Here is a 20,168-nt window from a genome sequence, read left to right on the forward strand (position 1 = left end):
GGCTTTACTTACTGAAAATGGAGAGTGACATTTACACCAATAAAGATGATTCATTGCTTTTTCTTCCTGCAAGACCATTCTGTTTGGCTAATCAGACAGACAGCTCCTGATAGATAATACCTTAGACCAGTGATTCTCAACTAGGGTGCTGGGGCACCCTGGGGTGCCATGAGATCTTTTGTTGGGTCCCATGAGATGTGAAGAGTTAAGTAGGTGTGAGGAGGTAAGTGTAGGCTCTGGCTCCTCCTTGCCTGGCTGCTGCCCAGCCCTGCTGCAAGGAGGTAAGCACTGGAATAAATAAACTAGTTTTTGAAATGGGGTGCTGCTCCATTCACAAGAGTTGTAGTTTAATATTTTCTAGGGTCGGAAGGGACCTGAACAGAACATCAAGTCTGACCCCCTGCCCTGGGCAGGAACGAGTGCTGGGATCATAATACCCCAGCCAGATATCTATCCAACCTCTTCTTGAAGACCCCCAAAGTAGGAGAGAGCACCACCTCCCTTGGGAGCCCATTCCAGAGCCTGGCAGCCCTAACTGTAAAGTAATGCCTCCTGATATCAAGCCTGAATTTACTCTCAATCAATCTGTGGCCATTATTCCTTGTCATCCCAGGTGGTACCTAGGATATTTTCCTCTGGTCCCCCCTGGTGAGTTTATAGATGGCCACTAGATCTCCTCTCAGTCTTCTCTTATGGAGGCTAAATAGATTCAGGCCCTTTAGTTTATCTTCGTAGGGCCTGGCCTGCTGCCTCCTGACCATGCGAGTGGCCCTCCCTTGGACCCTCTCAAGGTTAGCCACATCCCTCTTGAAGTGCAGCACCCAGAACTGGATGCAGCACTCCCAACTGCGGCCTGACCAGCACCGCATAGAGGGGAAGGATCACCTCCCTGGACCTGCTTGTGATGCATGTGTAGATGCACGACAAGGTGTGGCTAGCCTTACTGACCGCTTCCTCGCATTTGTGACTCATGTCCATCCTGGAGTCAACAATGACTCCAAGATCCCTTTCAGCCACTGTTTTGATGAGAAGGGTGTTCCTCAGCCTATAGGTGTGTTGCAGGTTCCTTCTCCCTAGATGCAGCACCTTGCACTTGTCTGCATTGAATCCCATCCTATTCTCATCCGCCCACCTCAGTAACCTGTCTAGATCTAGTTGGATTCTGTCCCTCCCCTCTAGTGTGCCCACTTCTGCCCACATCTTTGTGTCATCAGCGAATTTGGATGGTGTGCTTTTCATGCCCACCTTCAAGATGCTGATAAAGATGTTGAACAGCACAAGCTTGAAGACCAAGCCCTGGGAAACTCCACTGCCCACCCTCCCTCCAGGTCAAAAACAAGCCATCCACCACCACTCTGGGTATGACAGCCAAGCCAATTTGCAACTTATCTGACTGTGTAGGCATCAATACCGCAGTCGCCTATTTTTTTTACGAGCATGGGGTGAGAAACAGTGTCAAAGGCCTTCTTGAAGTCCAGGTAGATGACATCCACCTCAATGCCTGCATCCAAGGACTTTGTGTTTAAGTACCTTCTTGGCTCTGGCCCTTCCTGTCCAAGTCACGTACAAGAGGAATTCAAGGTGCAGTCTTTTGGATAAAGTAGAGATTTGGACCATTTTATTGTTAAAGATCCCAAGGCATTTTTTTGTGATAGCTGAGGTGATCCCAGCATCTGAGTAAAAATCCAGCTCAAGTAATTACCTTTTATTCTCACTATTTTCAAATAATTAAGTTCTTCTCCACTTGCTGTCCTAAGGTAATGACTAATTTAACTGCAGAAATCAACAATTGCTGAATTTCCTGGGGTTTGGAATGGCCCCTTTGTGTTCCCTTTCTTTTCTATGAGTGCTTCACTGACAATACTGGATCAAAGTGCCAGTAACAAGAGAAGTGTCAATGCATTTACTGGAGCTTTTTGTGGATCTGCTTCTAACACTGAAATCTGGAGTTCATTTCTTTTTAGGAATAAATACCTTTATTTTTTTTAAAGCCCTTTAGCCCAGCACTTATTCAACAGGAACTAGAACACAAAAAAGTTAGGTCTGAGATGCTGGTAGTATGGCTAGCATGCAGTGCTGAATACATACACCGCACATTTGAGTTGGACTTTGCAGACATGAACATTTATTTGTTAAAAGTTAAACTGTGCCCCCACTACAAACGAGGAATTCTTGTCTCCTGCTCTGGTATTCAGGTTATTGGATCATCTCTTTGATAATAACTAATGAAGGACATTTCCTGTTCCAGCGGTAGTAGCATGAAACAGGCACCAGGTATTGCGAGTATAGTGAGACAAAGACTGGGATCCAAGATTTCCTTCTTTCTCAGAGGTCAGATATTATCTGTACTCAGAATAGAGCCTTGTGTGTGTTAAGTGCAAGGAATGTAAAATTATATAGTAAATCCACAGCCCCACTTCCCCTAAGGATTATTATTATTATGTTGATTTATATCTCACCCTAGATTAGGGCCATATCCTTAGCCAGCTTAAGTCAGCACAGCCCCACTGACTTCAAGTTGAGTGCAGCAATGGTGACTGGCACCAGCTGAAGCTGTAATTCAGGGTTGGGCAACCTCTGGCATGTGTGTCACAAGTGGCAGGGGCAGCATCTTTGTTTGGCATGTAGCAGATCAGGGTGGGGAGAGGCAACACAGTGGCAGGGAGCAGAAGCAGAGCAGCAGGTAAGGCAGAGGAACAGGACTGAAGTGGCATTTAGAGAGGCTGTGGGCTAATTTGTGACTCGCCTGCCAAAAAGGTTGGTCCCCATTGCTCTATTACCTAGTCTTGGAAACAAATAAACATTCATGTGTCTGTTTGTTTTTCCCTAGGACTGTCAGTCCACTTGTGAAATGTGACCCGCAGCAATAAATGGAAGGAAGTGTGCTTTCAGAGACACAGATGGGGAGACGTAATGTGAATGTATTTCCTGGAGGAGCTGGTTGTTAGCAGACATGGCTTCATGTGGGAATGAGATAGAAAGATGGAACCTTAAGCAAGCTGGAAGAACTGCAGAATGGTTAGAGCCAGCGGCCCCACCAGACTATACTAACAGACTCTCACCAGCAAAGTCCGTCAGCAACATAAACCACCTCTTACACCTTCCTGCAAAAGTGGACTCTGCCTACAGCTCTTTCTCAGGGGGTTCCAATGTCCCAGAATATCACGCTCCACAGTACTGGAACGAACACTGCTGTCTGCCCTTGCAGCAGTTGCCATATATGGATTCTGAATATGTAAGAGGTATTTATAATCCTAATGCAGTAAACTCTGATTTGAAGTACAAGTCACTGGAGCTGAGTAGTCATCATAACTCTTACAACATTGGTCTCAATGGACAAAGCACTCCTACTCATGGGACTTTGTATCAGCCACCATTGCCTTTGGCTCGACCTCCCTCTTCCCTGTCTCAGCCACCCTCCCCACCAGCACGACTTGATAGCTATAAAGCTACCAAGGGGAGATCTAACTCGGGAAATCATTTTGAAAATATTGTGCAACTGGCTGCTTTTCCCCAGGACACTAGCAATGGCCTCCTCCCTTCCAATTCCATAACAAACTGGTTATCTAGATCTAAAAATGAGGAGCTAAATACAGAGGAAAGTGAAGAGTGGGGTCCATCCCAAGACATCACAAAGAAAAACAGTCTGCATGTTTATACCAGGCCCTCCTCTTTCATTTTTCAAGAATATTTAAAATCTGACTCTTTGGGAAATACCCAAAAGCTTTCCTGTGCTCATAATTCAGTCCATGCTTACAAAATTCCAGAGGAGATGAACTCTAAGCCCTCTCTTCCACTACATACCAACATCAGTGCTGTTAATGATACACAAGAGAACAAACAATATTTTTATGCCTGCAGTGTACACAAGTCGCCCTTCATAGGAGCAGATTTGCAAAGCACAGTGACAGAATCCAGCCAACGAGAGAGACAGATTCCTTGTATTCAGTGCCCTTTCGGGGCTGAAGATCATTTAAACTTGGATCAGGATGCGCTGGAGAGCAAAGCAGGCTTAAAATATATGGGCAGTCCTATTCCAAAAGAGGATGTACCCAAGAAAGTGAACAGCTATGAGGACAAGCATCAGCATTCCAGCTCTGAAGAAGCAAGCAAAAATGACATTTGGGAACCACTTCTCGATCCACAAACTCCAGTGCAGAAGCCACTACAGTCCCAAAGTTTGGATAATGTAGAAAGAGACCACGTTCACCATGGGGAATTGGGTTTGGGCCACAAATCATTTTATGATGGTGCCGACAATACATCGTATTTCAGACCAAATGAAGGTTCCACTTCCCATTTTTTAAATGGAGCCAAGAGAGAAAAGCAAACGAATAAGAGTAGTCCTGACCTTACCATGAACCCAAAGCAAGAAGAAACCCTGAATCCTGTTCGTTATACAAAACATCAACTTGAATTTCAGAAGAAGCTTGAAAGTCAGCCTCAGGATGATGCTGTCAGTGAAAAGATTAACAGGCAGACAACTCCCCTCCTTTACTACCTTTCTGGTGGGAAAAACACTGATGTTCTGAGTCACAAGAATCAGAAATGGCAACAAGAGGATTCAGGGAGTTTGCCAAAGAAATCTCCAAGAAGCCACTGTCCTGCCTCAACACAACCTATAGAGATACAGGGGGAAGGTAACCAGCTTCGAAAAAGCAAACACAAACATCAGTGCACGAGCAATGACACCATTAGCGAGACTGATGATGTAGTTCTGGGAAGCCCTGCATCGTCACTGGATGAGAGTTTCATGTATGACTACAGGGAAAAGCTTAAGGTTGCTCAAAAAAAGGTCCTAAGAGAAACATCTTTCAAAAGAAAGGATTTACAGATGAGCTTGCCTATACGGTTGAGGCAGAAACCTTCACGGCCTTCAATTGAACATCTCAGATCTTTCTCATTAACCAGTGCAAAAGAAGCTGCCAAACTGATTCCACCTCCTGAGTCTCTGGAATACAGCGGCAAATATGAAGAACCAAAGAGGCCACAAACTGCTCGAATGGGGGGCAGGAAGAGGATAACGAAAGAGCAAAAGAAGCTGTGTTATTCTGAACCAGAGAAGCTCAATCAACTGGATGAACAGAAAGATAATGGCATGTCATGGAGGGAAGAAAATGCAGGGACCAGGTCAGATGAAATGAGTGAACAAGAGGCAGCAGTCACCAGAAAAAGAACTCTTGAAAACCGAGGGAGGGTGCTTTCCAGTTCAAATATTTCCAAGACTGAGCTGAAGCAAATCCAGCATACTGCACTCATTGAGTACATGGAACGGAAGATTAGTCAAAGGCCAGCTAGCGTACAGCCTGTCCCATCCTATAAGCCACCCCTGCAGCAGAGGCCTTCAAATGCGCAGTGGTTTTCAGAGTGCAAGACTTCCAATCCAAATAGCAGCAGAAAAAATCACAGTAATGAAGCTTTCTGCCAGTTCTCTCCAGAAAAATATCCAGATCTCTCTCTTTCCTCTTCTGCGTGTATTCCCCCAGTGATGTATACCAACAGAAACAGTGCCTGCTCTACCGCTGCTGAGACAGTGCTTCAAAAATGTAAGTCTGCTGTCAAGGAAACAGAGGGAAGCTGTACCAGCAGATGTGCGTCAGCTGATTATCTCCCTCGGGCAGGAGCGTCTGCATCCAGCAAAGGTCGTGAGAGGTCAAAATCAACTCCCCCTCCTGAACGGGTAAGGTGGGTTAAAAGGGAACTTAGGTTTGAGGTCCAGATTGTGAGCCATTTACTTATTGATGAGCATTTGCTCACAGGAATAGTTCCATTGCTCATCAGCAGGGATCCCGGTTTTCCCTGATATAAGATCACAAATTCTCTGATTAAAGAATCACAGCTTCTCTGATTTTTAACCCGCCCCCCCGCAATCCATGATTAAAATGAAAGGCCCCTCACTCTCCCCCCACAGCTCTTCTGGCCCTGCTGGTGCCCCTCGCCCCCCACCCACAGCCCTGCTGGAGGGGGCCCCCAGCTGCCAGGGCTACAGGGCCAGGGACCTGGGTCCACAGCCCCCTGGCAGAAGGCGATGGGTGCTGCAGCAGAGCGTAGCCCCCCTCCCCACCCAGCCTGCTGGCTGCCTGCTGCGGGCTCAGGCAGTGGGGGGTGGTTCCCTGCCTCTGCACACATTCCCAGGGGGGCCCCCCCCAGATCTGTGTGTGGGGTGGGGGCAGGCATGGGCTTCCTGCTGCAGGTTCAGGCTCCCACCTAGCTGCCCTCCCCAGGGGCCTCTGCAGCCCAGCAGGTGCAGCAGGGCTGTGTGGGGATCTCCTTGCCGCTGCAAGCTCCTCGCTGCCCTGGCGATGCATGCCCTGTGCCTGCGGCAGGAGCAGGGGCAGTGGTGCGAGGTTGTGTCCCTCTGCTGTCGTGTGGGCAGGGGATGTCGCCAGGGTAGCGCAGAGCTCTCGGTGGCAAGGAGATCCCCACGCAACCCTGCTGTGCCCTGCAGCGCTGGGTCACACCTGCTGGGCTGCAGAGGCCCTGGGGGAGGGCAGCAGGGCAGGGAGCCTGAGCTCACAGTGGGCAGCCTGCACCCACTCCTGCCCTGCATACAGATCCAGGGGGCACAGGTCCGCCCTGCCCCACTGGGAGTGCACGCAGCAGCAAGGAACCAGTCCTGTGGCTGTGCATTGAAGCCCCAGGCTCCAAGCCCCACACACTGCCTGGCTGGGCAGCAGCCCCAGCCCTGCCCAATTCCCTCCCTCCCTACGGGGGCCTCAATCCCCCTCTCCACTTACCTGTGAGAGGCGACCTTGTGGCTGCCCATAAATTCATCAGGTGGGCACGGAGGGGAATTGGTGAGGCTCTACTCACCAAGGCGCCTCTGGGGGTCACAAGAAATAATGGCCACAAGCTAGCAGAGAGCAGATTTAGACTGGACATTACGAGGAACTTCTTCACAGTTAGAGGGCCAAGGTCTGGAATGGGCTCCCAAGGGAGGTGGTGCTCTCCCTTACCCTGGGGGTCTTCAAGACCCAGCAGCAGGGACTTTTCAGGGGCCAGCAGCAGGGACTCGGGGAAAGTCTGTTCACCAGGGCTCCCCTTGGAGTCACCAGGAACAATGGCCACAAGCTGAGGGAGGATAGGTTTAGGTCAGATATTAGAAAGAACTACTTCACGGTAAGGGTGGCCAGAGCCTGGAATTGGCTCCCCAGAGAGCTGATGCTCTCCCCTTCCCTGGAGATCTTCAAGAGGAGACTGGACAGGCACCTGGCTGGGGTCTTATGACCCCTGCCGCCCCCAGTGCTCCTTCCTGCCCATGGCAGGGGGTCGGATTCGATGATGTGTCTAGGTCCCTTCCCCTGCCTGACCACCCTCCTCCCGTTCCCCTCAGCCCCCTGCAGGCTGGAACTCTACCCGCCTGCAGAGAGCCCATCGCAAAACTGCAAAATCCACAGGGTTCTCTGTTAAAATCAGAAATCCACATTTTCCTCTGGTAAAGGGCAAAATTTGTTTTTCTCTGTTTTTCCGTGGGAGACAAAACCCAGATCCCTGCTCATCAAACTAAGAAAGGAATAAGTCAGCTGGTCCCTACTGAGCTTTGGAATTTCATAGTTTCATAGTTAGTAGGGTCGGAAGGGACCTAATAGATCATTGAGTCTGACCCCCTGCCCTGGGCAGGAATGCGTACTGGGGTCAGATGACCCCAGCCAGGTGTCTGTCCAATCTCCTTTTGAACACCTCCAAGGAGTGTTCAGTACCCTGCAAAGATGCCCTGTTTCTTTGTTCTTTAGGACATGTCTCATAGGTGTTTAAAGCCTACTTGGAAACTCTCAAGAATATTAGGCTCTGTAAAATCATGGCAATAATAGTTATTCTCAAAAGTGCCCCAGGCTTATATAATGCTTTCCAGGCAATCTGTATTTCTTTTTTTGTAATGGAAAACAAACTGATGCAGAGTTTGCAGAGGGCTGAAAACTTTAGTGCAGTCCTAAATGAAAGGGGGGCTTGCATCAGAGCAGGAATATTATAGCACTTTACAAACCTACCTGAATACGAGGTCCCTGCTCCAAGAACCTTACAACTTAAGTGTCAGATCCAGGTAGAAATGCATCAGAAAACCCCACGGGGATAGATTTCTGGGGCATGTCCAGACTAGCGCATATGTGCAGTTTGTGGCACCATAAACACATTTGTGGCACCACAAATCTCACAAACCGCACATGCAGGTGTTTGCCATGCTTCTGATTTGCAGCACAGCAGGTTTTTTTGGTGTCAAAAAAACCTGCACCAGAAAAAAGTGAGGCTGTGCATGTGGTTGCAGCATGCACCACCCGAAACCAGTCTGGCTAGCCAGAGCCATGCTTCAGCTGCCGGCCAGGATCCATGCACCCGCATAGCCACTGCTGGAGCCCTAGATGGTCCCCAGGACCCCAGGTAAGGTAGGTACTGGCCTTAATACTGGCCCCAGCCCACATACTGGCTCCAGCCTTCCCTACCCCACCCAGGGCAATTTGCCACATGTGAGAGCGCGCATACAGGGCGTTCCCTGGGAAATGCACATTCCTGGTTGTGGGGATGCGCCCCGGTGTCCACCTGATTTGACCTTCAGAAGAGGCATTTTGGATGAGCTGCAGATCTGATGTATACACAAGTGCGTGTAGTAAACCTTTCTCCCAGGAAGCCTTTTAAGGTAATGCCTTGCAAAAGGTTTCCTCTGAAAAGCAAAGACATGTGGAAATCAATGCTTCCAGCTGATAGAATTAGAGAGGCTTTTTTCCCCTCTCTTTTTGACTCTTGTTGGGTGATTTTTCATACTGAGTTTCACGTTTGTGCTTTTTCACTCAGCTAAGGCCATTGAGCTATTCCTGGTTTTCCACTGAAACTGTGAATCTACCCACTTTGTTCAAATCTAACCCATCTGGTTTTTCCAAATATAAAGCAGATGTATCAGTGGAAGTGCTGTTAATAGTTACCTGATGAAATTAGATTTCCTGTTTTTTCTCTGGTAGCAAAAGTTCCTTAGCCTTGCAGATGTATACAGCATAATATTTGTGAGTTGCCTTTTTGTTAGCAAACAGGGCTATGATACTGGATTATTTTGGCCATCCCCAGTCTCCCCTACACTGCTCAGTTCTCAAAATGATTTATTTTGGGAGGCAGTACAAAAGAGCTGCCAGCTACTCAAAGCCACTGGATTTGAGATTTACTGTTTTCCCCAGCTGATACTGCCCAGATGCAGAGTTGAAGAGCACATGATATAGGGGTGATAACACTGTTTGGCTTTCACTAGTTAAGTCTGTTATTATTGTTGTTAATATTATGACTGCTTTTGTAAAGCCTGCATAGGAAGTTAGCTCACCACACTGGGCAAGGCTGCAATGCTGACTGAGGCTTCTGTAAATTATGGCTTTATGCTGTTGCTCCTGCCACAACTGTCTTGAATCTAAAAGAGTAATTCTCACACTTTTGGAGACTGCCAGAGCACAGGTAATGTCAGCCACGTGCTTTTTTTCTGGCACTTTCAGCAAATTCTGTCCCATTGTCCCAAGAGAAATAGGTACTTTTTAGTGCCAGAATATGGAGGACAATGTATGTCAATATTGTTGTAATAGTTGATATGGAAGATAAACAGAGGCAAAAGGGAAAGAAAGTCAATTAAACTTTATACCAGTGAAGTCCTTCAGCCTTTGAGATTAGAAACTCTCACTGATCTTTTTAGAATTATGGGACAAGAAAGGGGAAAGTCAGTATTTTGTTCCTGTAATGATAATATTCACCTGTGTATTGATAGGACTATCTGTTTGATCTGTTCAACCTCATATTCCCATGACTCTGCTTTGAATGTATCCTACTGTGAGCATGTTGTAGATTAAGACTATCCCAGAACTATACCTGGTAAGGCATTGAATAGGGCGGTTACCTGTGGGGTGAATGATAGACTCTGTTTTCTGATAAGCAAAGGGAATGTATGAACAGCTGAGAAGAACCTGTAGCTGGTCAGTTCACCATGTGCTCTATTGACGGTCTCCTAGCCTGGAAAAAGCTATTTATTTTGACTAGTTGAGGGATAATGGAATCAATTTTATTACTAGGATATCAGTAGTACCTGCTGTATATACAGTGCAATGAACCAGAAGCCAAAACAAAAGATTCTAAGGTTTAGCAACCATAAATTACTGAGTCTGGAAGTTTATAACCTTAGATGAGGTGCTGATTTCTGTCTGAAACACCCCTGTAAAATCATGTCAAAATTATCTTTCTTGGAGCATGGTGATGTGCTGGTGAAATGGCAGTGTTCTAACAATAACCTGATTTTCTACAGGGGAAAAAATATAGCTGCTAGGTAGTGGGGAAATGATGAGAATTATGTAACAAAGAAATAGACAAACTAGAAGGGCTTCCTAAATCCCAGTGTGAATTATTTCTGGCTTGTATCTGTAGATAGCAGATAGGGAAGAAATAAGGGAAAAGTGAAACTTTCAATTAAACTCTTAATTTTCCCAATGAAAATTCTGCTCACATTGAGACTCCTTTATTTTTAGGATTTGAACAGAAGTTCAGCTTATCCAGAACCATCAACTCAAGAATGTGAAACGTATCCCCTTCTCTCCAGGTAATGCTATGAAAAATACTTTATGTTCCCCTAGAGTAACACTGTTGTCTGGGATTTTTTTCCAAACACCAGTGTGTGGTTACATTCATTACATACCACTGTGATACACTATATCCATTTGATGTCATACAGTATAATAGGATTCTGTTTATGTCCTAATTTTTGCATGCAGAGATCTTGTCAGCATTAGGAACAAACATTAGCTAGCAGCACACTGCTTTAAATGTGGGTGTTGTTAGCAAAGTTGTAGAGTTATCTCCTGGACAAATATGGACAAGAGTTGGGCCCTTATTAAACTCCGCTGCATCTTAATTTTCTCTTTTCTCCATAGAGCCATTTATCTGCAGGGTATGTCTCTACTAGGATCGAAGCAGTGCCAGGTTTTGCGGGGTTGTGTTTAAACTACAGTGTGTGTTACAGCTTTGTTACAGAATGAAAATAAGCCCTGTTCATTTGGATCTCATCGTTGATGAAAAGCCCCCAAGTATTATGCTAGCGTTAGTGAATCTGTACTGGTACTAAGCCTGCAGTGTGGTTCAGTTCCTTGTCTGCCATGTGGAAGACCTGGCCTTGATTCGCCAATGCACATATAACTATAGCAGCCACAGAGCTGCTCCAGTGCTAAAGCAACAGTATCATAGAAGTCGGGTCGGAAGGGACCTTGTAGATCTCCAAGTCCAACCCCCTGCCTGGGCAGGATCAAAACTGGGCTCAAATGGCTCCAGCCAGGTAGGCATCAAGCCTCTTCTTAAAAACCCCCAGGGTAGGAGCCAGCACCACTTCCCTTGGAAGTTGGTTCCAGATCCTAGCCGCCCTGACCGTGAAGTAGTTCTTACGGATGTCTAATCTAAACCTCCTCTCCAACCACTTGTGGCCATTATTCCTTGTTACCCTGGGGGGGGCGCTCGGGGAAACAAGGTCTCTCCCAAACCCTTCTGGTCTCCCCTAGTGAGTTTATAGACAGTCACCAGGTCCCCCCTCAGCCTTCGCTTGTGAAGGCTGAACAGGTTCAGCCTGTCATTGTAGGGTCTGCCCTGTTGTCCCCAGATCATGCGAGTGGCCCTCCTCTGGACCCTCTCCATGTTGTCCACATCCCTCCTGAAGTGCGGCGCCCAGAACTGGACGCAGTACTCCAGCTGCGGCCTCGCGTAGAGGGGGAGGATCACCTCCTTGGACCTGCTCGAGATGCATCTGTGGATGCATGACAAGGTATGGTTGGCCTTCCTGACTGCTTCCCCACACTGCCGGCCCATGTTCATCTTGGAGTCAGTAATGACTCCAAGATCCCTTTCTGCCTATTTTTTCATATAAGTAGGAGAATTTGTGAAAGCCCCAAATGTAGACATAGCACTGTAGCTAGAGATATATTTAGGCACTGTTGTTAGCATGTTTTTAGTCCCAGCATGATAAGTAGAGCAGCTTTTCAGCTACATTGTAGTTCAGACACCCATAAAGTCTTCTGTAAAGTAGACTAGCTGGCAACATGTACAACCCTGCATAGAGGATAAATGTATCTTGTAAAGGCCTTCCCCTAAATAGAAAGCATTTCAGGATGTTTCTGAAAGGGGCTGAATTTAGGAGTGGCAGGTTCTCAACATGGTCTGGTGCTGAATGCTAAAGATCCTCAAAAGGCAGGGTATGTACCTATAAGGACTAATTAAAGATACAGAGAGAAAGCACATACTTTTGTGGGCTGAAGCTCACTTCATCAGATACTTCATCAAATCTTAAAGATGCTGTCATCCCACATCTTTTCACTGGAGTAATTTCTTCCGTTTCTGAGGAGCATTTCAAGTAATTTCTGCTTCTTCATGGCCCCACAGTACAAAGTGTACAAAACTATGTAGGAAATAAAGTGGAAACTGAGCTCTTGCCTGTTAAACATTCCACCCGCTCTTCAGCTCCCTTCTCAGATATTTGAGAGCACAGCTCCACCATCTGATTTCCAGCACAAACAGCTTCTGCAGCTGACTTGCAGACGTGTCCACAGTTAACCCATGAGGTGCATGCCCAGTCTGCTGATGTATTTTTTCATATAATTATCAAGTGTATATATATTTCAAATAATATTTAAAAGTATGTGGTATTTAACCCAGTATTTCCCATATTGGTCATCTAGAAGTATTGGAAGAGAATCGCTGCTGCTTATATCAATGTGAAAGTGGCACTGATACCTGTGTAATAACCAGGGATCCTGTTTTTCTCTGATTTTAAAAAACCCCCAATTTTTGGTTTAAAAAAGTAACCCCAAATCCACATTTTTGCATGATTAAAATGAAACAGAACTCATATATATAAAGATAGAGGGGTGTGTGTGTGTGTGTTAGGGGTGCTTCATTTAAATCATGGAAAAATGTGGATTTAGGGTTTTTTTTTTTTTTTTTAACCGAAATTTGAGGATTTTTTTTAAATTGGAGAAAACCAGAATCCTGGGAATAATGCTAATTGGCAGGGCTCTTTTTTTGGTAATTCTAATAGGTGTGGCTGCTTGCACCAGAGCTGCTTATCTTAGCAGGGTTCCTGGCTGTTAATATTTGGTCTTAGATCCCTGATTAAGGTGCAGGAACTGTACTGTAAGCTGATCACTGTAACAGGGTTGAATGCAATGGAAAGTACTGGGCAGGTCTGTGGGTTGTCAAATCATAAAGTACTGGTGGACTCTTAACATAGTTTCAGTGACTGTCAGGAAGTCCTGGGGTCAGATGTTGCTGATTATTAGTGCAGGCACCTGGGTGACATATGGCCATTAGTATAGGTTTTATTTTATTTTGTTTATTTTGTAATAGTCCCTCCTGCCACCGTCTCTACCCAACCACGTTCTGCCACATGCAACATAACACCTACTGTATTACATTGAAATATGGCCATACATAGAAACCAGTCTGTGAAACTGCTGTAGATTTACTGTGCTGGCAACATTAATTGCTCCAGAAATGGGAGCAAAGGTTTTTCCAGGACCCAAATATGTGTCTAAGATTTGTTGATAAGTTCCAGGTATGTGGCTATGCATATTGCTGTATTAGGGCACAGACAGAAGTGATAATTTTCACCTGATCTGGCCACAAAGTGGTCTATAGCCATAACCAAATACTGCATGCACAGCTGCGGACTGCTTAAAAAATGGCCAGTCGGGTGAAAATCTGAACCCTCATTGCATGAGGGGTCAGATGAAGACATTTCAAAACACAGCTTCTTCTGTAACTTTTATCTGCTTGCCTCCCAGCCTCGAGCTGTTTTCAGAATGGGAGGGGGGAAAAGGAGCAGAGGGAATTCGGTCTGGGGGGTTTTCAGCCCCCACTGGAGGGTATAGGGTTACCATACATCCAGGTTTTCCAGGACATGTCCTCTTTTTGGGTCCTCTGATCTTTGTCTGGGAGGTTTCTTGAAATCTAAACAAATGTCCAGGATTTTGCTCCACTCCACCGGTGGCAGCAGAGGGAGGGCAGTTTGGAGGCAAGGGGCACCACGTGCATCTGCGCCCATGCACACACATGTCCAGCATGCAGCCAGGCAGGGTGGTGGGAGCAGCCTCAGCAGCTGGATGCAGGTAGGTTTATGGGGAACAGGGCCTGGAGGCCCAGGGCTTGTGGAATATCGTGTGAGAGGGAGGGAATGGGTGTGTGAAGCGTGGGGGGCGGATGCAGGTGCTTGCCAGCTCTGGGGAACGGTTTCATAGTTTCATAGTTGGTTGGGTCGGAAGGGACCTAATCAGATCGTCAAGTCCGACCCCCTGCCCTGGGCAGGAAAGATTACTAGGGTCAAATGACCCTGGCTAGGTGGTTGTCTAGCCTCCTTTTAAAGACCCCCAGAGTAGGGGTGAGCACCACTTCCCTTGGAAGTTGGTTCCAGCTCCTGGCCACACTGACTGTGAAGTAGTGCCTCCTAATGTCTAGGCTGAATCTACTCTCAGTCAACTTATGGTACCAGGGCTACAGCAGGACATAGGGGCAGGGGGGAGGTGTCTGCCCTCCAGCAGCAGAGGAAGTGGGGACCTTCAGGGGCAGTGGGGAGCTGCATGGCCATGCTGGTGGAACTGGAGACTGGTGCCCAGGAAGGATATCTGGGAGATGCTGCCTGTGGCAGGGGGGGCATAGTCAGGCCACCTAGAGCAGCACAGGAGCCCCAGCCTAAGGCAAGGGTGCTACAAGTGTCCCCTCCTTCTCCCTCCAGCCTGTGCCAGAGCCAGACTTGCTCTGCCACCACCTGCACAAGCTGTAGCTGCCACAGCTGCTGCATTCCAGCTCAGTCAGGATGGGGGCAGCTGTGGGGAGCAGGGAGGCTGTGGATTGAGAGTGAGGGGCACTGGCAGGGCTATGGGGGCTGTGGGTTGGGAGTGAGGGGCAGCAGCAGAGATGGGGGGGCTATGGGTTGGGACTGTGGGGCACCATCGTAGCCCAGGGGGGGCAGGGGTCTGTGGGTTAGGAGTGAGGGGCACTACCAGGGATGCGGGGGGCTGCAGGTTGCAAGTGAAGGGTACTGTCAGGGCCAGGGGGCTGTGGGTTGGGAGTAAGTTGTTCTCCTGACAGGTGTCTTCTTTTTTTTGGAACTGGAAATACGGTAACCATAGGAGGGTGGGGCAGGAGGAGCCTCCCAAGCCTCCAATTCACCCACCCCAGCCTCCAGTGTTGCCTGGGGACCCCCCAGAACAAGCTCCCTCTGCTCTCTCCCCCTTCCCATTCTGAAAACTTTGCAGCCCCATAGGGAGGAGGGGCTTTTGCTAGGGGAAACCAGTTGCAGGCTCCCAGCCAGCAACTAGATTTCCCCCCCCGGAGAACAAACAGTGAACTTCTGTTTGGTCCGGGGGATCATTGTAACTCAGAACACTTTCTGCAAAGTGTTCTCAGCTACAGTGGGGACTGCACACCTGTCTGCACCCTAAAAAATGTACCCTGTTGGGATGAAGTATCTCGTTCCTCCAGGTAAGAACTCTCTGACTTCAAAGCATTTTTTTTTCCAGAAGTTACACAGCTTTTGAAGGCTTAAGCCTTTTGCATCTGCTCTGTTTTGTAACTTAGTTTGAAATCCGTTCCCTTATTGTTGTACATTTTCTACCACTTCCGTCGATCACTAGAGTGGTTGCATTTACCTTTCAGCCTAAGTCTCACTTCAGCATTGGGAAGACGTGTAATGTAAATGACGGTTAGGTCCAAGGAGTCTGACAGGCCTATGGTGCTTTTCTTTGATTGTAGGAGGGAAGAAGAAATTCAGCGTCCTGTCCCCCTGCTGTACCAATATGTGATAACACATTATCCCCTCACAAATTCACATTTCACAACAGAACATCAAGCTGTGATTGTTTTGTGGCTCTGTTTTGTGGCACTCTCCTCGACCCTGATTAACAAAATGCCTCTTCAAGCAGTTATGGTTGAGTATCACAAATGAGCCTGGAATATCTGCACCAGCTCAGTGTCCTGTGAGGTGTTTATTTTAACTCTGCTCAATAGTTTCATGTCACAAATATAAAATCTCTTGCTGATGTTGTTAATAATTCACTAACGTAGAATGATTTGAACTATTCTAGCTTTCCATCAAAGAACGAAATCAACTTGGCCAAGGAGGAAGAAGAAAAGAGCATCTGCAAACCTGGAGGAAGGGGAAGGTCTATGGAAGAAATTGGGATTTCAGAAACAGTGAGACTTTCATTGTTGAGCCAAAGCACAGATCAGCTTCATCGCACAAAAACCCTACATATCTCACCAGCACCAGGACTTGAATTGTGGAAAAATAACACAGCTACAAACCATCAAAGCAGTTTGAAGAGCCCTAGGTTTGCATCAGGAAATCTGTCCAAACTGGCGAACACTGAAAACACTGTTGGGCTCAAGGGATCAGATACAACAGTCCAAACACTTGAAAAGCTTCTTAGTACAGCAAAGCCCTATGGCATTTTCTTCAGTACAGAAAATCTAACTCCGCACTGCATCTCCTTCCTGGGCACGCTGCAATCTCCACTGGTATATTCAGAGTCTCCTCTTCAGTCCCCATTGGCCATGTCTCCTGATGAAGACAATGTTTTCCTAAATGACAGCTCTACTTGTTGCTTAGAAATAGCTTCTCCTTGTCTTCATGGACAAGAAATGCCAGCATCTTCTCTGACTGGATTGTCTTTACAAGTTGCCTCGGAGGAAGAGCAAAGCAAAGCAGTACAAAAAGCCAGGTAACCTTTTTATTCCTATCCTGAGGAAGAAAATGGTTTGTGTCTCAGTATGTAACTTGATATGTGAGCTTCAGTATTATGACAGATATATCAAGCCATACCAGTTACATAGGGTTGGAAGCATCACTGCCTTTCCCTACAGCGAGGCAGGCAAAATATGTCCCGCCAGCCGAATCCAGCCTGCCAGGCCATTCTATCCAGATCATGGGGCCCTTAAAAATTTTAGAAAATTTATATTCATCTGCTCCGGGCTGCCTGTCAAAGATGATAGGAGCCAGGGACAGTAGGACACGGGAGAAACTGGCGGCAGGGCCTAGCATCAAGGCCTGCTGAGCCCCACTCCACCCCACCCCACCCCCAGCTGGAAGCCTCTGCCTCCAGCCAGTTTCACTGCTTGCCTGCAGCCTGCTGGCTGCTCCAGCACCACGTGTCCCCTGGCTGCATTGCAGGACCATGGGATCATGGGGCCTATACCGGTACCCCAGGGCCAGGAGTGGGAGGGGGGTGTGCGTGTGTGTATGCATATGCATATGTGCAATGAGGGAAGGAGAAAGAGAGACAGAGAGCAATGAGGGAGGGACAGACAGTGTGTGTGTGTGTTCATAGGGTGAGTCCCACATGTACACTCCATCATACACATGCACCCACACACCCCTTTCGCCCTGCCATACATGCAGACATCCACCCCCCCCACACTCCAGCCACCCTCTCCCACACATTTCCCCCCACAAAGCCCATACTCACCCACACCCCACATATCCACACATACACCCACAAGCTCCCTCACCCCACACCTCCCCACATCTGTCCACCCTCCCACAAAACCCCCATGCACACACCCACACCATCCCCCACACCCCACATACCCACAACCCCCCACAAGGTTATACCCCCCCACAATATACAAGAGTAAGATTTCATTTTAAGCTATTGTGCAATCACCTCTATGTACACTACCTAGACGCATGTAAATCAGGACAAAAATATTTTTTTAAATCAAATTAATGAATGTTGTAGATGTTCAATTTTTAGAATGTAATTTGGCATTTTTCTGGTTCTAAGATGGCAAAACCCAGTGACAGCCCATAGGGGGTGCACAGGGGTGCACCAGTGTACACCCTGATGGCTGCGCTCACTGTTTAGGCGATGGGCGGGGAGGGCAGGTGGGAATGCCGGTATCCCCCCTGCAAGCGCCAGCTGATCACTGCACTCACTGCAGCCACTTTCAGGAGTGGCTGAGGCTGATTCTGGGAGTGGCTGCAGAGATCAGCTGGTACTTGCTTCCAGAAGCGGCCGCAGCCACTCCAGGAAGTGGCTGCAGCAAGCACACCAATTGGCCATCATGGGGTTGCCCACATGGGGCCACCCTCCCTGTCCGCCCCACCACTGGACTGCAGGATGGCTCATGGGGGACTCCCCCAGTCAGCAGGACTGGTTGCAGAGGTGGCATGTGCCTCCCCTGACTAAGGCGGCACCAATCGCCCATGGCAAAACCCCTCGCTGAAAAGAGTATTTTTGGGAGCAAGGGGAGGGACAGCTGGAGGCAAAGCTCGGGGGTTAGCGGGTGGGACTTCTGGTCACAAAATGGCAACCAGGGGACAGGACACCTGTCAAGGGGTGGGGTTACCCATGCAGCCCTCAACAGTTTGCCAAAACTCAATAAGTGCTCCGCCCGAACTAATTGCCCACTCCTGCCCTACAGCCTTCCTCCCAGTTCTCTCCTCGTAAGACTCATTCAGTATGAGAGTTGAGGAAATGGTATTTTCTATGAAAAAAGTTCCTGTATATAATAAACTCATTAACTGGTATGAACACTGAAAAGGTTAGATACCCAAACTGTTTGCCATGCAGTTAAAGGCTAACTTTGGTATGCAGTTAGCATCAATGCAATCACGAATAGAATAAATATACCAGCAGTTACGTCGATCATTTATATGTGCAATTACATCTATTCACACATCAAGAACCATAACTGCATAAGGAAACTGGCTGCATAAACTATATATATATTTTGTGCATTCAGCTTGACACCAACATTTTTACATGGTGTAGACCTAAATGAATTGTAAAAAAGACATCTGTTGTTATTCTATATCGTAAACTCAGTCTGGATAAAATCATTTATTCCTTACAGTCATTATCCTCTGCTTTCAAAGATATTTTTTCAAGTGCTAGGTCAGAAACCTTAAGTTTTAAGTGTAGCCAGGAATTGATCCAAATTAAAAGCAGAAGTTTTGATTCTTCAGAATACTAATGGAAATGATTAAACAAATATCTTGTTTCTCAGTAATACATACCATTGTTCCAAAGTAGCCCAAAAAAGTACAATAGTTGAACAATTTCATCTTTGCCTAGTGTCTTCTATCATATTTGGAGCAGTGTACGTGAACAACAGATATAATACTGGAGACTGTGGCTACATTAATGTACGTTCTGATTCCTGGGCTACAAGGGCACTTGATATAAAAATAAAAAAAAATTAAAGTTTCTTAATTTCTCCATAATGCAATTGTCACAGATGCTGCTTTGGAGAAAATACTGGAGAGAGTTTTCCTTCCCAACAGGGGGCAAAGTTAGCACACACTAATCCTGATTTTTCTTGAACTCTGATAAAGCAGATCTCTGGGTTAACTAAAGTTCAGTCATGTCCCTTGAGGCTTCCCTGTTTGAAACTGATCCTGAATTACAGCAGCTGATCATCTCTGCAAGTCTGCTCCTGCAGAGTTTACAGCTTATCAAAGCATCAGCACTATGGGATTCAGCAGGAGTTGAGCTTCAGGCCTGTGGAGCGTGGGCAATCAGCTGAACTGAAGCTCCCAGTATTTAAATACCCAACTTTTCAAAGCTTTCACATGCTGCCAAGACCTTGACAAAAGCCTGTAAATCATCCTCCCTGTCCAGGAGGTCCACTTTTCACCGGTTGGGGTTAGGCTAGGCTGGGGTTTGCTATGGGAATTCAGCTAGATTAGGGGTGGGCAAAATTGGGCCTGTGGACCAGATCTAGCTTGTGAACTGATTGGATCCGGCCCATGGGGGGCGGGTGGGGGGGAATCCCTGCCAACTGATTGGATCCAACCCACAGCGCTCTGCGTGGGGCTGAGCCCTGCCTGAGGCAGCACACATTGCGCTCCAGACCATGCCTGCTGGCCCAGCCCCAGCCCCAGCCATCCTGCACAGCTGCTTTTGGGGCGGTTCCCAGTGCAGCTGCTGCTCGGCTCCCCTCAACTCCAGCAGCGGCTTCTCCTGCTGATGCTTAAAGCGGTTCGTTTCTCTGGAGGCCACCAAAATCACAGGCACACACTCATTAGATGGCACAAAAGGTGTATTTGCAAATGGGGTCAGAGCAGAGTCAAAAACTCAGATTACTCTGAACCCACCAAGGAATTTTGCAGGCTGTATTTATCTTTTTCCTCCTGGGCACGTGTGCAGAAACAGGAACTCTTACAGCTCACTTCC

The 20,168-nt window shown here is 47.3% G+C and overlaps 1 protein-coding gene across 2 annotated transcripts in view; it reads left to right on the forward strand.

The window, feature by feature from the left end:
• Positions 1-20,168, forward strand: part of SHROOM1 (shroom family member 1) — a 78,695-nt gene that overhangs the window by 48,712 nt on the left and 9,815 nt on the right. For both annotated transcript variants that reach the window (XM_019535028.1, XM_019535029.1), the window contains exons 2-4: positions 2,831-5,680; positions 10,485-10,555; positions 16,077-16,712. In XM_019535028.1, the coding sequence (XP_019390573.1) occupies positions 2,954-5,680; positions 10,485-10,555; positions 16,077-16,712 (3,434 nt within the window). In that variant the 5' untranslated portion in view covers positions 2,831-2,953. The remainder of the gene's footprint in view (positions 1-2,830; positions 5,681-10,484; positions 10,556-16,076; positions 16,713-20,168) is intronic.

The sequence above is a fragment of the Crocodylus porosus genome, unplaced genomic scaffold (assembly GCF_001723895.1).
Source record: "Crocodylus porosus isolate Cpor-Errol unplaced genomic scaffold, CroPor_comp1, whole genome shotgun sequence".
NCBI classification, from domain to species: Eukaryota; Metazoa; Chordata; order Crocodylia; family Crocodylidae; genus Crocodylus; species Crocodylus porosus.